The 17,228-nt window shown below is 40.1% G+C and overlaps 1 protein-coding gene across 1 annotated transcript in view; it reads right to left on the bottom strand.

Annotated features, from left to right (window-relative positions):
• The window catches only part of MEI4 (meiotic double-stranded break formation protein 4), a 232,538-nt gene that overhangs the window by 193,156 nt on the left and 22,154 nt on the right, over positions 1-17,228 (bottom strand). The window contains exon 2 of the mRNA XM_007456609.1: positions 7,702-7,947. Within this exon, the coding sequence (XP_007456671.1) occupies positions 7,702-7,933 (232 nt within the window). The 5' untranslated portion in view covers positions 7,934-7,947. The remainder of the gene's footprint in view (positions 1-7,701; positions 7,948-17,228) is intronic.

The following is a 17,228-nucleotide window of genomic DNA, read 5'->3' as shown; positions in this document are numbered from 1 at the left end:
GGAAAGAGGTAGGGAGGATTCAGACCAGAGCTGAAACAGCAGGGAAAGAAATGTGAGAATGAGACTCCAAAGGCAGTTTGAGAAAAGAAACAACACAACCAGAAGTCATTAGGAAGCAGGGGCGCTGGGTGGGCCGGGAGAGCTTTAAAGGGAAGGAACTCCTTGAAGAGCTGCCAGGAATGACTCAGAGAAACACAAATCAAGGGGCAGCGAATCCCTCCTTCAGAAGAGAGGGCGGCTCCTTTTGGGGCCCAGGGCCCGTCTCTCCCTCTCTCCTTGTGTGCTCTGTAATTCTTCTAGGTTTAGGGCCCCAAGCCACCTGGGATTCCTTTATTATCTTCCTTTTGTATCTTCCCCTTTCCTCTAGCCAATTCCTTCTCCCCAAAGTACCAGTGGGCTAATGTCTTTTCCACCCTAAAGAGAAAACTTTCCCTCCACCTTGCATGCCCCGCCCCCAACTGCCAACCTATCATTTCTCCTTCCTTCCCAGACCAACGCCCCACCAGGGATTCCCCAGCCCCACGGCTCCTTACCCGGGTCTTCAGACACCACCTGGGAGCTCATCAGAAATGCACAATCTCCAGCCTACTCCCATTTACCCTCATCATCTGATCTCCTGGCTTTGACAATGGAATTGATATTATTCCATCAATTTTCCCACTCCAAACTATAGCCCATAGCTACCTACCTGGATTCTCTTCACTGCACACTGAACTTATCCAAAAAAATAAATTTTAGGATGTTTAGGATCCAAGTTTGAATCCAAAATCCTCAAGGTACTTTCATTTTCTAACAGAATCTTGAAATTTGAAAACCAACAGCAGGGCATTCAAAAAACACAAATAAAACCTGAAAAAATTAAATATAATCCTAAATGAAAGGACTAGATGAAATTTTGCTACAGGTTAAACTATTCCAAAAAAATCACAATGAGCAAAGACCTAGGAATACAGTACTTTGAGCAGTTTTAGCTTTTGTTCCACAGAGGGGCCCTCAACATTGTCACTCTTTGTTTATTCTGTTCTGATTACATGACTGTGTGCCTGCACAGCTCCCTCAGAGGAGGAGCCCTGATACTCACCCTACCTGAGTGGGTTCCCTTTCCTAGGATGCTGGACCTCACTCTCTGATTCTCCTTCCATCGTTACAGGGGTTTGGTAGATCTCCAGAAACGACAGATCAGCAAGGCCACTTTGTTCGAGGTATTAACACCCACATAAACCCTTTCTAAACATATTCATTCAAAAATGTCACCAAGGAGCCCTTCCATGCCAGGTACTATGCTAACCTAGGAGTACAGTGGTAATGAGAAAAGACACACTCCCTGAAAGCATGGAGTGTAGGCCCTACGGGGAAGACAGGCTGATTAAACCATTGTAATTTAGCTCAAAAATGCCGTAAACAGTACAGAATATCATGGGGACCCCTAGCAGGGGAATCTGATCTAGTCTAGGGAGGTAGTCAAGGAAGGCAGAAGAGATTTTAAAACTACATCAGCAGAAAAGAATACTGTAGTGCACAACTAGACCAAAAGGAGAGGGAGAACACATCCTCCAAAGAGAAACCACGTGTGTACAAGCCTGGAGCTGAGAGAGAACAAGGTGGATTCAAGTAAGTGGAAGAAATTTTGCATGTCGCCAAGCAGAATGTGGAGGACACAGTGGTGACAGGTTGGGCTGGAGAGGGAAGCAAGTACCACAGTGTGGAGAGGCTTGGAGCCCGTTTTATGGGTTTACTTCATCCTAAAGTAAGGGAGAGGACATGAGACTAGGCTGCAATATGGACTTGAACACAGCAAGGCTACAACCACAGACATGGAGTCCAGTTAGGATTTTTCAGACAAGACCAAGACAGTGGTACTGGGAATGCAGAGAAGTGGAGGGAATCCAGAGATGCACCCCAACTAGGGCATCACCTGGACATGCCAGATACCTACCTGAAACCCAGCTTAGGCTGCATCACACAGTGACATTCGGAGCCCGGTACAGGAAGAGCATGGGAGGACGGATGGCCTCCACCTGGAACACTCCACATGTGAGACGCCAGGCTGCCTTGCCCAGGCCCAGCCTCTGCGGCTCCCTCAGGCCTCGTCCATGTGCCAGGACTTGTTCGGCCCTCCTGATTCCCTATCTCCACCATTCCCACCAGAGCCAGTGCCTGTGATGATAAGGAACGTGTTCACATTTCTAAATTATTGCTGTTACTGTTAAAGCCATTTGATACTGAGCTTTTTCAGCCTTAACTTTAATTTCTTTGCATGTTGACAGTGGTCTCTAATATCAATATACTATATTATATATTGTATATATATATTATATATTATATATATTATATATTATATATAATATCAATATATTATATTTATTGATATATATCAATATATATCAGTTTTTATATATGAGTAAAGCATTTCTAACGTACAATTATAAATTTACTTTAAATTATTGTACAGACTTTCATTAGAATCCATACTAAATTAAGGGTGTATTCTCTGATGTTTATGTACATTATGCATGTGTGCTTTAAATCAACTGCAATTTTAGGCAAATTCCCGTTATTATTCTATTTGACAATTTATATTACAGGAGCGCATGTGAAGAAGGAAATGCTATGCATTCATAGGCTATATGCTCTTTCAGCATCTGTAAAACAGGGAAGGCCCTAACATATAAATGCTGAGCTCCACAGCTGTGTCTGCAAGTCTGTTATTTGTGGTGTCTCCCCATTATGTGGTCTGGAACAGGCTGAGAAGGAAGGGAGGGGACAGAGGCTGAGTAGGCGGGACCAGAAGAGTGGCAGCCAGGAGACAAGACAAGCTCCGAGCAGGGTGGCGGCGATATCCAGCCCCTGCTCTGATACCTCAGCAGCACCAGTCGGCTGAGAGCCTTTGCCTGAATGCAAACTTACAGGAAATGAGAAGTGGGGTCTGGGGTAGGCAGTGCTGCAGTAACGGGAACAGCAGGGGAGGCTGGACAAACTTGAACAGTGTCAGCAAGAAGGACGGGGAAGCTTCCACAGCCATCTGGTTGTGCTGGTTGCTCCCCAGGACCCCAAACTGAGAAGAGCTGAGTTCAACCTAAAGTGACGGTGCTGCCCTGCCCACCATGCTCCCCAACCCCAAGCCCGTGACACCTGAGCCCCAGATTCAATGAGTATTTACTAAATAAACAGACAAATCGATGAGTTAATTTGGTTTGATTTTCTTGTACTTTTTTACTTTAGCTAGTTGCTCATCCAGTAACCTATGTATCATTTATGAAGATACTGAGTGCCTATGTTGTAGGGGAAAAAACATGTGCCTGACAGGACATCCATCTCTGTCCCTCCTGTAAATGCCAAAGCACTGTGCAAGTCTCACAGCAACCGTCCAGACCCCACCAGCACATTCACACACACACTCAAAGCTTAGATCTAAATCTGCTCACTGAAGTCCTAGGCCAGTCTTCCCACTAACAAGGCCCTGTGCCTGTCGTCACATCCCTTTCAAACCTTGGTCAACATTTAAGGACAACCACTAATGTCTTCCTGGCCATTCTCTATGCTCTGTGTCTCCCTCAACTACCTACTCAAACCCCACCTAAATCCTCGCAACATTATAAGGCCATCACTTAATAGGAAGCTGTTCTACATAAAAGAACACTTTCTTCTCTCTCTCTCTCTCTCATTTTCTCCCCTATAAATCAAGAAGATTCTTGGGGAAAAAACCAGCTCTCTAATTTATTCATTATCCCCACCACTTCCCCACTCTTTAAGTTAGGATGTGTTCAGTTACAAGGCAGAGAATTATGTGGATAACAGTGGCTTAAACCATTATTTATCTTTTAAAACAAAATTCCTAATAAAGTAATCCTAGAGTTGCTTTGGCTGGTCAGCAATGACAAGAAGGACCAAGGCTCCTTTCACCCTCCTGCTTATCATCCTTACCATGTTGACATTAATTTTTCAATATTGCCACATGGTTGTAAAACGGCTACCGCAGTTCCAGGCGTCGCATCTTCATGTGGCAGTGCCCATACAGGAAGCAAGTGGTTGAGGTAAAAACATTTTAAAATTGCTACCTTTCACAAGCTAAATCTCTTTATACAATGAGGTGAATCTTTACCAAGAGCTCTATGGATTCCTCTTTAGCTTCCACTGCCCAACCACAGAACAATACTGGCAAAACAAGTCTAAGCCTTTCATAGATTAACCCACTAGGCATGGGCACATGTCTGTCAAAACAAAATTGGAGTGTTTTAGTAAAGAAGAAGGAAGCTGGCTATTGAGTAGACAGCTAACCTGTCTGTCACACATCACCCAGACGATTTTAAGAAATGTGACACTAGATGTCTGGGCTTCTTTCATCCATCCTCCCTCCCTCCCTCCCTCCCTCCCTCCCTCCCTTCCTTCTAATAAGAAGCATTTAGGTAAAATTAAAATGTGGCATAATTCCAAGAGCAAGTTCTATTTATCCCTTCTCTATATAGTCTAGCCCCTTAACAAATACAATAAAGAAGAATATTTCCCTTTAAGAAACTACAGAAAAATAAATCAGAATAAAGCAACAGCTGAGTTCCTGAAATGCTGTATAAACCATATCATACTTCCTTATTTGTTTACTTTGCCATTTCAGCTCTGCTTTATCTAATTCTGGGCTGTTCGGTTGCTTCAGTGGATAGCTAATGCTGTAGATTAAGTTCCCCAGCCTCTCAATCCGTCAGGAAGGATTCCATTCACCATTTTTTGAGGGCCTGTGGTCTCTGAACACTGGAGAACATGCATGTGTAAAGAAACACATAATATAAATACAAATATAAATACACCTATAAAATAGTTTGATTTTCAGCGATGGAGTTTTCTTAGAGCAAGGCATGTCAGTCTTTCAAGTCATACATCTTTAAAAACCAACTATGTTCCTCCTTTATTTTCCTATCAATCTAATACCCCCCCTTTCTTAGTTTTTTTTCCTTTCCCCTTTAATACTGACTCTATTTATCTGAATCTATCCATTTATTCCTCATTTTTCAAGTTTAAGCTAACAGGTGGAGAGTCAGACTACTTCCAAACATCTGCACTGAAATGCTTTACCTGCAACTCTCGCTGTGAGTAAAAGAGATTTTAATTACATGATATTTGAAAATTCCTCTCATAGGCACTGTAAGTGAAAGATTTCAGTGTAAAAACAAGTCATCCTGGAGGCTCTCACCATTAGGTCCACTCACGTCCCAAACAAATCACACACCCCACACCGTATTGGTGTTGTAAACAGACCCTTGATGGTAAACAACAGTTCTGATACCATGGATGTTTATGATATTCACAGTTCAATATTACTAAGAATTTTTACACGTGTGCCATTATATCAGTCATGTGACTGCACAAAAAGTTAAAAATAATTATGTTTGCCATTCACAGATATTCTCAAAGAGGCCATTGCCTAGAAAGACGAGAGAGACTAAAATGTGGCTATAAATCATGTAACACTGTTTCTGCTCACACAGTGATGAGATTTAGTAACACCATGGGTATTGGGTTAGCAGGGTTTGCCTGAACCTAGCAAGTACCCTACTACCACCCATGGCAGGCACCAGTCCACTACGCCTGCACATCCTAATATGACAGTCACCCTCTTTCCAACAGCTCCTTTCCCTCTGCCCACCCTGCAGTGTTGGAGCCTGCAGCCTCCCGGTCAAAGCTGTACCCTCCCTGTAGCCTCATCCACAGTGATAACTTCACTATCACTTAAATACCAAGAAATCCTTACTGTCAGTCTCTATTTCCAGTCTGCTCACCCCCTTTGAGACTTAGGACCATACTTCTACCTTCCTTCTAGGTAATGTCTACATACTCAGGGATATGTTCAGAACACTCTCAGACAGACCTGGACTCAACCTGTTATCCTATAAGCGTTTTTCTGTGTTCATTATCTGGAGTCAAAGCATCGCAATCAATTTAATGAACAAGAACTAGAAACCTCAATTATCCTACATGCCTCCAGCTCCCTTAAAACCCCCTCTTAACTCATTCACAAACTTCTGAAGTTTCTACTCTAAAACTGTGCATTTTGGTGGTCCCTATCACAGACGTAGTTCAACACATCACTCTTCACGTGGGCTTGGTAAACGCTTTTAGAACCTGCCTCCTTGCCTCCAACCACTGCCACAGCCAAAGCATCCTCTACGCTCCACTTCATTTGACAAATATGGATTGAGCACCTTCTGTGAGGCAGGCTTTGGGGTGGGTCTTGATTAGAGAGTGGTAAGCAAATCAAAGACCCTCTCCTCAGCAAACCCAGACTCAAGTCAAAGAGATCAAGCAGCAACCAAGTAAGCAAACAGATACATAACCCATGGCGGGTGTTTGGGTAAAAAATATCTGTGAGTGGTGCTACACCTGTAGTGATCACTGAGCAGGGGTCACTTAGAATAAGACCTCTAGGAAGGGAAGAGGCAGCCACACATCAGAGAGACGAGCACAGCAAAGCTCCAAGGCAAGAAGAGCCTGCACAGGCTGGAAGGAAGCCCAGGGAGACTGGAGCTGTGTGCTGAGCGGGAGGGTATATGCGTGCAGGGGAGCAGAAGTGAAATCACCGTGGCATCAGGAGCCACAGCCACAAGGGGGAATCTAGTGCGAGGCACAACGGGAAGTCAGGGAAAGGTTTTAGGCAAAGGAGTAACACGATCTGATTTACATTTTCAAATAATCGGCAGAATTACGTTTCATAATCACAATGTGAGGGTCAGTCCCCTGAGTCAAAAAGGTGAACGGCTCCTGACGAAGGAGGTGCCCATGTGCTCTGGTTTGTCCTGGCGGGTCCTGGTCTTCCCTGCTGTCCTCGTGTCATTCTTACAGTCCCCCTTTCACGCTCTCTCATGGGTTCTATGGAGATCACATGTTGTTTGGCCAACTCACTGATAAGGAACATTCCTCAGGTTGACATCCAAAGCCCTTCTGAGCCTGGTCCCGACTTACCTCTCTGCCTCTCCCTGTCAGATCTCTACCTTACGGTGTTCTGGGCTCTGGGATGTCCCACTGGCCATGGTGAATGGGGCATATATTCTCCCTGCTGCCCAGCTCATGCTCCTGCCTCTTGCTGCAGGCTCTGACCACCTCACTATTACGGACAGACCCGCGAGGGCCAAACCTGAGAAGCCTTTCCAGAAACCAGGCAGAATGAATGGCTTCCTGCTCTGCTCTGCACTTTGTCACTGACTCTATGATAACGTTCATCACAACTGGGCTAATTAACTATATATAGGTCTTTTTTCCCTGCTGGAATGGTAGGTACTTCACGGTAAGGGCAGCACCTCTCTCTATGTGTTTTTGGGTCCTCACCACCCACTGCATGCCTGGTCCAGAGCTGGTACTTGATACAGAACTGCTGGATGAATTATGTAATATAAAAGCAACATAAAATACAGAGTAAAATAATACGGATGAGTGAGATTTTTAAATTAATTTCTCCAGTAAACTTAAAGTATTATTGCCTTTGCATCTAGACAATTTATTCTCCAACTTCATACCCATGTGTAATGCAGCCCCATCGATTAGAAAGTGACAATAAGTTTTTCATGAATGATTAGAAGTAAAAAATCTTTATAGGGTAAGAAGAAGAAGTCTAATTTTAGGAAACTAAACAACAGTGTCTTGGTAACAAATTTCTAAATAACTGTGAAGCTGAAATAAAACAGACTGATACATCCCCAGGTTTCATCCACTCACCACTCTCAAATGATCCTGAACAAATCCTGCTCAGAAGTTGTTTTTGACGTAATTGCAGAACTTCAGCTTCCAAGGCTTTGACTTTTGCTCTCCACTTTGATTCCTGCCCAGACACCGTCCTTGCAAGATGCTCTGTGTATTCTCTGCTGCTTTTGTCTGCTGGTTTTGAGTGGATAATTGCCAAGGCCAGAGCCAGCTTTGAAGTTCTCAAATACCATGCTTGATCATCCATCCTGGCTTTTGTCCCTATCATGTAATAAGAAAAAAACGTTACAGAAATTCCTTGCAGTACATTTCATTTGCTCAAAATTGATTTTGCAGAATAACACTAATAAGTTTATAACTTGAAACCAAGTAGCAGAAAAATTTCTCAGGAACTGAAGACAGTTTAAAAAAAACACGCAGAAGAGAAATGCAAACACATGCACATTAAGTGTATTAAGATTCAAAACAGTAGGTGAGGATAATCTGACAATTTCTTGGAATTCAAGAAAACACAAATTAATTCATTTAGTGGTTTCTAACCAGAGACACACATTGAAATCTCTGAGGGAGCTTTTTTTTTTAACATCTTTATTGGGGTACAATTGTTTTACAATGGTGTGTTAGTTTCTGCTTTATAACAAAGTGAATCAGTTATACATATACATATGTTCCCATATCTCTTCCCTCTTGCGTCTCCCTCCCTTCTGAGGGAGCTTTTTAATATATATACCTGGTCTCATCCCTCCAAAATTCTGATTCGGCAAATCTGGGGTAGGACTGAGGCTTTAATATCTTACAAAGAGTTCACTGTGTAATCAGAATCACTAAATTATATCCTTTGTTTAAATGTAAGCCCTTCTACTCCTCTAATCCACTCTAAGTCTTGAAGTCAGTGCCCCCCAATCCTGAATTCCTTAGTGAACGTTTACCCACTATTCCTGCTTCTCACCAAGCCCCTCTAATCTATATTTAGAACAATCTTTCAAATATTTGCATCATTTTAGCTATGACTCTGCTCTGACTCCACACCTCCAAAGCTTTCCAACTGCCACCGTGAGGATACTTTTCCAAACCAACACTGTACCACAGTCTGACAATTATGAGGACAACATGACACTACGTTCATTGGTTTAATACAAATGAAGTATAAGGCCCTGTGGACCTCCACCATGTTTTACTGAATTTAGGGGCTTTACACATAAAATATGCTACATAAACATTTTTAATGAATGGTTAAAAAGTACAATAGTGCAGAAAATTCAGGACTTTTAGTTGCCACATCTACATACTAACATAATTTCAAATTCCACACTCCCACCTTCATTTCCTTCAGTTTCTCAAGGCTATTCTCCACCATGGTTGGATCACAGTCATACAAATAGATGTACACAGCCCAAGGTCATTCCCATTCACTTCTCTGCTCATGAATTTTCTGCAATTATGACGCCCTGACAGTCTTACAGCTGCCAAGGCCCTGTGTGCACCTTTCTAATAACAGCTTGAAAGGCTGCATATCCAATCTTACCAGATGTATTCCCACCCTCTACAATGAGTACCTATCTGATATTCTACAAATTTTCACTGAAAATACACAATCTAACAGATAGCATAATGCTGTTTTATTATAATCAGAGATGAACACAAGAATGTGTGTACAATATGTTCATTACAGGACTATTTATAATATTTAAAACTGGGACCAACAACCAGTTCAGTAAATAATCATACACCATACAAATGGTAATTACATATCCACTAAATACTGAATTTTCAGAGATATTTTTATTAGCATGGGAAAGTGTTAATGATGTGCTGAGGGGAAAAACAGTGAGTTCATGAAATTATATGTAAAACCCAATCATGTACAAAAATTAAGTAGGACTTCCCTCTACTGTAGAATTATTACTGATTTTTTCTCATATTTCTCTAAATTTTCCTGATTTTCTGCATTGAATATATATCTACTATAATCAGAAAAAAATTTTTAAAAAATGGATTTCTAAAATCAAAATACAGCTGCCATTTTCCCAACTTTCGCAGCTGGAGAATACACCAAGGACTAGATACTGTTAAGATGGACAAACTATTAAGAGTTACAGCTCCACTTATTTTAGCTGTCACAGCACCCCTTTCACTTGGCTGGCTCATCCTCCATCTGTTGTGTCGGCGCGGGAAGCAGGAGAACCCACCTCTCAGCGCTCCACAAAGGCACGCTGTGCAGAAAGCGCACAGGGACGGATGTCTCTCCCTAAGGAACGTTAACACGTATATACAACAGTACTGAGAGAAGATAACAAAGGTAATAGTAATTAATAATAAGTGACCTATTTAAAGTGTTTCTGTTAGAAAAGAATCTGACATTCAATTATGAATGGCGGGAATCTTGGTTTAAAAAAAAAAAAGAAAACAGTTTATTAGCATAAGAGGACAAACTTCTCTGATAATAAAACACAGCAAACTCCCTGTCATTCTGTGGAAATACTTAATTAATTGATTCAAGCAAGCTGATTAATTAAATGTTCTGATTTTTAAGTCATCATATGTGATTTGTTAATAGTCTTAAAACCATGCTGAGTATCAGTGAATGGAAAAAAGATCGAATTATAAAGTCCTTCTGGATCATAAATATCCCAGGGTCACTTTTCTGAACATTAATCAGAAAGAAATGTATCATAAATAAGCAGAATACGACTGCTAATAGACATCTCTGGTACAGACTCTATGGTATAAATCACACTCAAAACACACACAGAACCACAACCTACACCCAAACAGAGCAAGCTTTTAAATTCCTTCCTCATGTTTTTTGGGGGTTTTTTTGTATGTGTGTATTATAAATATATGCCTTCTTTATTTTAGGATAGCATTCCTATCCTCAAAGTACCATTTGCAAGGTGAAGATAATTCTATTTCCCCTAAAATTTCATGGAGAAAAAGATGAGCTTCCTAGATATATCCTCTGTTTAACTGAGAAAAAAAATCAGTAGTAACTTTCAGAAAGACTTTTGTAAATTCAATTTATGCTCAAATAATTATACTAAATAATTAAAATGAACATTTAATGTTGCTCAATAAGGTATTTAGTCTTTGAATTCTTAATAGCTTAAAATATAAAATTTTAAGTCTTTTTAGAATAGTGCATTTGATCAAATGGGCTTTCTTTTTCTTGCATTTGGGAACAGTCCTCACCATAACAAAGTCCCCCACTGGGCTACTGAAAAATCTAGTCATTTTCCCTCTGTCCTCTACTCTCCTTCAGGCATGCATGCAGAAACAGCTACTCAGCAAACAGTATTTTAGCAATTTTTATCTACCCTATTTCTGCTACCCTCATTTTCCCCTACTGAACTTAAATTTGTTATCAACTAACCAATTCTCTGTACTGTCAAAACTGTTTTAAATTATAATCCTGAATTCTGAAGTTAGTTCATCTCCAAGATCACTGACAAAAATTCTATGAAGAGCCCCAGATCACTCATATATAAGAGGAATGGAAGTTTAAATTAGATAACCATTCAGGAAAATATTTTCCTAATATGTACCAAACATCTTCAAAACATTTATCCCCCTTTGGCCCAGCAATACAAGTCCTAAGATTTTATCTTAAAGAAATGACCAGAACTACAACAAAACTTTATGCCCATAGATGGTCTTACAGGATTATTTATAACTACCGAAAACAGAAACAAAACCAAAACAAAACAAAATAAAACCTGTCACCAGCTTGAACATCTAACAATCGAAATGTGTTAATTAAATTGTCACATATTATACAATTTAATTGAAAATGGTTTGGAAAACATTTAAAAGTATGGGAAAATATTTCCCACATGATGTGAACTACAGATGCTAATGTTAACTACTAAATGCAAAACCACAATGAGATAACACCTCACACCTGTCAGAACATCTATCATGAAAAAGAACACAACAAATGTTGGCAGGGATGTGGAAAAAAGGCAATCCTTGTACACTGTTGGTGGAACTGTAAATTGGTGCAGCCACTATGGAACAGTATGGAGGTTTCTCGAAAAACTAAAAATAGAACTATCGTATGACCCAGCAATTCCACTACTGGGTATATATCCAAAAACAAAAACAATAATTCAAAAAGATACATGCACCCCAATGTTTATAGCAGCATTATTTACAATAGCCAAGATATATGGAAAGTGACCTACGTGTCCATCAACAGATGAATGGATAATGAAGATGTGGTACATATATATATATACAATGGAATACTACTCAGCCATAAAAAAGAATGAAATTTTGCCATTTGCAGCAACATGGATGGATTTGGAGGGTATTATGCTAAGTGAAGTTAAGTCAGACAGAGAAAGACAAATACTGCATGACATCACTCATATGTGTAATCTAAAAAAATACAACAAACTAGTAAATATAACAAAAGAGAAGCAGATTCACAGATATAGAGAACAAACTACTGGTTACCAGCTGGGGGGAGGGGCAGTATAAGGGTAGGAGAGTGGGAGGTACAAACTACTGGGTGTAAGATCGGCTCAAGGATGTATTGTACAACACAGGGAATAGAGCCAATATTTTGTAGTAACTGTAAATGGAGTGTAATGTTTAAAAACTGTATAAAAATAAATAAATTTTTTTAAAGTTAAAAAAAAAGAGTAAATGCAATAAAATCAGAAAAAAAATGAAATAACCACACATTAAACATGCTCAGAAATGTTTAACTGTCCAAGTGCTTTCAGAATTGAGGAAACACAGCCAATGGAATGAGAATTCTGCCTCCTAGGTTTTCTAGTCTCCCTTCCTGATCAGCCTTCACCAAGTTCTACTAATGAAACCAAGTCCCCCTAAAACGGAGTTCCCTTACCGAGTTTATTACTAATCTCTCTATCCAAATCTTTATTCCCTTTCTTGTCCCCTCTGACCTCCGTCCTGTACTAACTGAACACTAATCAACCAGAGTCAGATGACTAAAATTGCTGCTGCCAATAACAGCGTTAATGTCCTAAAATTGCTCTAACAGTTATCATCGTTAACGTACAAACTCAGGTTGTTTCTCCTAACAGGCCCCTAAGCCGTGGACCACCTGGCCAGAGAATAATAAACCAGAGTCATCCTGACCCCGAAACTATGATTAAGGACTAAGAAATATCACAGAAATGTCACAAAACAGTGATTAATCCCTGCACCGTTGTTCTTTGCCTTTAAAACATCCCTAACTCAAAGACCAAGCTAAAGTGGATCTGAGGCTTGTCTCCCATTCCCTTGCCTGGTGCCCTGCAATAAATGCTGTGCTTTCCTTCACAACCTGGGGTCAGTAGATTGGCTTTGCTGCACATCGGGTGAGTGGACCCAAGTTCGGTTCGATAACACTTAGCCTGTGGACTTCAGATCTTTCCATGTCCATAGGAGATGCATGTCCTTTCATTAGATGTGTTTTGTGTTCCTTCTAATTCAAAATACACAGTGGATTTTGGAGGTAGTGGGGGCAGAAAAACTTTCCAGTGTGACGAAGCAGCAAGCTACTAGCCACTGTATCCCCAGTGCCATGATAGCTGACTGGCTCATAGCAGGCATTCTACTGAGTACTTGAAGGACTGAATGAGTGAGTGACTATATCGGTGCGGGTCAGGCAGTCACAGAGGGCTGCTTGGCCAGCTCTTATCCCCGGCGCTCAGCTAGTCTTTGTTAATTACATACTAGGGAGAATGGCACTGCAGGGAGAATGGATTAGGAGGGGAATTTAATTAGTTAACCTGAAGGTCACATCTGTCTCTCTTCACTTTACAAAGCATCTTTTCTTGACTACCTCCAATGAGTCTACTCCCTCTAAACTTATGCCTTTCCAGAGTATACCCTTAAACTTTCACCAATATAACTCCTGAGTAAAGAAAATACAAGACAAAATCTAGTTCATACACAGGTTTAGGTCAGAGGGTAAGCTGTAAGGAAGAAAACCAGATTTTATCTCATGTAAACCCTATGATAAATATTTGCTTTCCCAGTAAAGCAAGAAACTGAAGAACATTGGCTGAACATTCCCTAAATGACTGAGCTGACTACGATAAGACAAGCCTGGATGCTGGAGGAGATCCCAAGGACCATAACGCCATATTCATTTATCAAATACCAGTCTGGGGACAGCTGAGCTATGGCAATGCCAGAATGGTAAGACATTACAAGACTTTTTCGATAGGTTCAGTAAAGTTTGGACAAGGCCTAACATGCACTCTTCAGATCAGATCCAGCTGACAAATTCTCTAATTACCATTATAGTTTACTGTGAATTGTTCTGCAGATTAACATCATGTGAAATTTTACATAAAAGAATCAGGAGCTCCTCAAGATTTCCAATCCCTCCACTTTTAATTATTAAGGGGGTCTTTAAAGCCTTCTCAGCAAAGAGTCTGCATAACAAGAGGTTTAGAAAGATAAAAGGATACTTGCTTTTTTTCTTCCTGTTTCATTCCCATCATTAACAGGCCAACTACCTGTAATCTTCCTCTTGTTGAAAGAATTAATTAAACATAGATTTAAATTGTCTACAGAGTCTCTTAACATGGTTTTGTTTTCATGCAACCCCCCCAACTCTCACCTTTTGATTCCTCAATGCCTCTTTTTTTGTCACAGAAAAGATTTTCTCTGGATTCTGGCAAATACTGCAGAATTTCACACAGGAAAAGTGCATCACACACATTTCATAAGTCAGCAAAAAGTACACTGATTCAGAAATGCAGAGTCATGTATATTCAGCACAATCAGTAATCATCTTCCCCTATGCAAATCCACAGAAGGAATGGGGATCTGATACGTACTATTAACACGTATTTAGAAAATAAATTGGAAGAATTATAGGTATTTCCTAGTTCCTAGCTACTTCACACACTCATAAAGACATAATGCTTATCACAAAAATCATCATATTGTTCTATTAAAAAGTCTGAAAATCTACATAACTCAAATTCACAAACTGCACAAATTTGGAATCTTTGTTAGTCAGAAAATGAGGAAGACTGCAGAATGAAGCCAGAAACCAAGGAAACCACCAGAAGAGGCAACTGAGAGAGGATCAGTCAATCCCAGGAGAGAGAGGAGCAGCTGGGACCACTGAGCCAGGGCCTGAGCGTCAAGGAAAACAGAAGACTAAAGAGGGAAGATGGTGAGCACAGAGTACCCTGCAAAAGGTAAAAGGCCCTATCCAAAGAAGTTCCCTTTTGTAAATGACACATTAGGAAATAAGGTGTGTTTTCACCACGCCATCGTAGACTTCACTTGTGCACTTGAAATGTGAACTCAAGGAAGCACAAGCAGCAGCACAGAAACATTTTCTTTAAGGCCCATCTTAACTCTGAAGTAGTGCCCTAATTCCCATCTATCTTACCAAGTAAGTCTCACCAAGAAGACCACCACAAATTTCACAGAGCAACTGACAACGCTTCATGGCCTCTCACAGGGCCTCATTTCACAAGTAAGTCTTTATTACGTAGAAAGTTCTGGAAATCTTGAGTTACTTTCTACTTAGATTTGCATTTAAAATATTGATAGATTAGCGTTCTACTTTTTTACTTGCCTTAGAATGGCCCACAAAAAAGGGAGACTGTTTCACAGATACTGAGCACTTGGATGCTAGACATCCTCTAGCACTTGATGTTCCTTGCCCTTTTGTCCCTTTAAACTCAGCCCCTCAACTTGCTGCAGACAACAAAAACAGAGGCAATGTAGCCCTTACTGTAGGGAAGCCATCACTCAGGACTGGTCCTCATGCTTTCCTCTACAGTGTGCATCTCTACCTGCTTCTGCCCAGACTCTCAACCTAGTCCTACTGTTCCTGCAAAATCAGACAGTGACAAATATCTATATCAATATAATGCTCTTCTCTACCAAGGACCTGTCAATTCACAGGATCCATACTACTTCCCCTCTTCCCCTCTGAGTACGACTGTAACCCTTAACCAACTAAGGAATACCAGAAGGAGCAGCAGGCCACTCCAAAAGATCGGCATGCAACCCTCTAGGGGAACAAGACAGAATAAGGCACATGCCTCTGGGTACCAGGTGAGGGAATGGGACAGGAATTGGTTCCCGGCTTTCCTCCCATCATTGTAACCAACACCTACCTCTACCCATGTAACAGGAATCTTTCAAGGTCAAAGGCATCAGCAATCCTGTGGCCTAACACCTGCTGTCTAATTTTCCCAGGCAACTATACCACACTTTCCAAACTCCCTATTTCTTCTACCGTCAGAACTTGCCTTCCTCCTTAAAATTTAGACCTGACCAACCTGAGATTACCAACCCAAACAAAGTCATGATAGCTAAGAACTGGCCTCATGATGACACCATGGCCAGGTCTGAACCTTGGTGCCCATGGAAAATATAGGCAGAACAGCAGCTGCATAGGCATCTTTTTTTTTTTTTTTTTCTTTTAGTAATATCATTTGTACTAAGAATTTCTAGAACCTCTTTTATGATGCTATACTATGGCCATGAAAGAGGCCTTTTACTGAAAATAATATCAATCTACTTCATCTTCTAAATGGTATACTCCAACAAAAACTAGACTTAGCTGTATCAGGAGTTCAATTTTACTCCAGGGTAATCAAGTAAAGCTATTTCTTTAAAGCCATAGGAATTTCCCAAAGTAACTCAAGCTGTAAAAGAAATTCAGATCTTTAACTCATCATGGTTTCTGTATCTATTTGTCCTTTCAATTACTATAAGAAAATTTTAAGATTTGGGTTTTACTCCCTTACTAATTTTTCTGAAATAAAGAAAATAAAGGAGGATCATTAATTTACACATATATTTGGCAATTTATCTCAAAGTAAAACTTTTACCTGGATGCTCTACGTAAGTTATTTGATTTGTGTCTGAAGGGCTAAATTGAAAATACGCAGGTTAAAGCAATTAAATACTTTCAAACAAATACGGGCTGAAAGTAACTGAAAATGCAAACAGTAAACATAAGAAATCTGCAACAGGTATGTTAATGTCAGACAAAAGAAATTTCATGACAAGAAAATATTACCTGAGATGCAGAGGAACATTTCATAATAATTTTAAAAGGTCAATTAATCATGAAGATTAACAATCTTAAATCTGTATGCACATAAAAGCAATAACAGGACTTCCAAATATATGAAGCAAAAATTGAAAGTACTTAAGGAAGAGAAGGACAAATCCACAATCATATGCAAAGATTTTAACACATTTCTTTCAGTAATTGGTGGAATAACTAGACCTTGAATAAAATGATGATTATATAAGATTTGAAAAATACTACCAACCATCTAGAACTCACTGGTATTTATAGAACATTACGACTTATAAATGCAGATGTATGCATATTCTTTGCAAGTTAACATGAGACGTTCAACAAGACAAATCATATGCTGAGACAAAATAATTCTCCTTAAATTTCAAGACAGAAATCTTACACAATATGTTCTCTAACCATAAGAAAAACAATTAGAAATTTTCTAGAAAATCTCTCAACTATTTGGAAAATAAACAATACATTTCTAAATAAAATAGGGGACAAAGAAAAACTTGTAAAT

Source organism: Lipotes vexillifer, unplaced genomic scaffold, assembly GCF_000442215.2.
Source record: "Lipotes vexillifer unplaced genomic scaffold, Lipotes_vexillifer_v1.1 scaffold1226, whole genome shotgun sequence".
NCBI lineage: Eukaryota > Metazoa > Chordata > Mammalia > Artiodactyla > Lipotidae > Lipotes > Lipotes vexillifer.
Note: the sequence above shows the minus strand (reverse complement) of the source record. Positions and strands in the feature narration are given on the sequence as shown.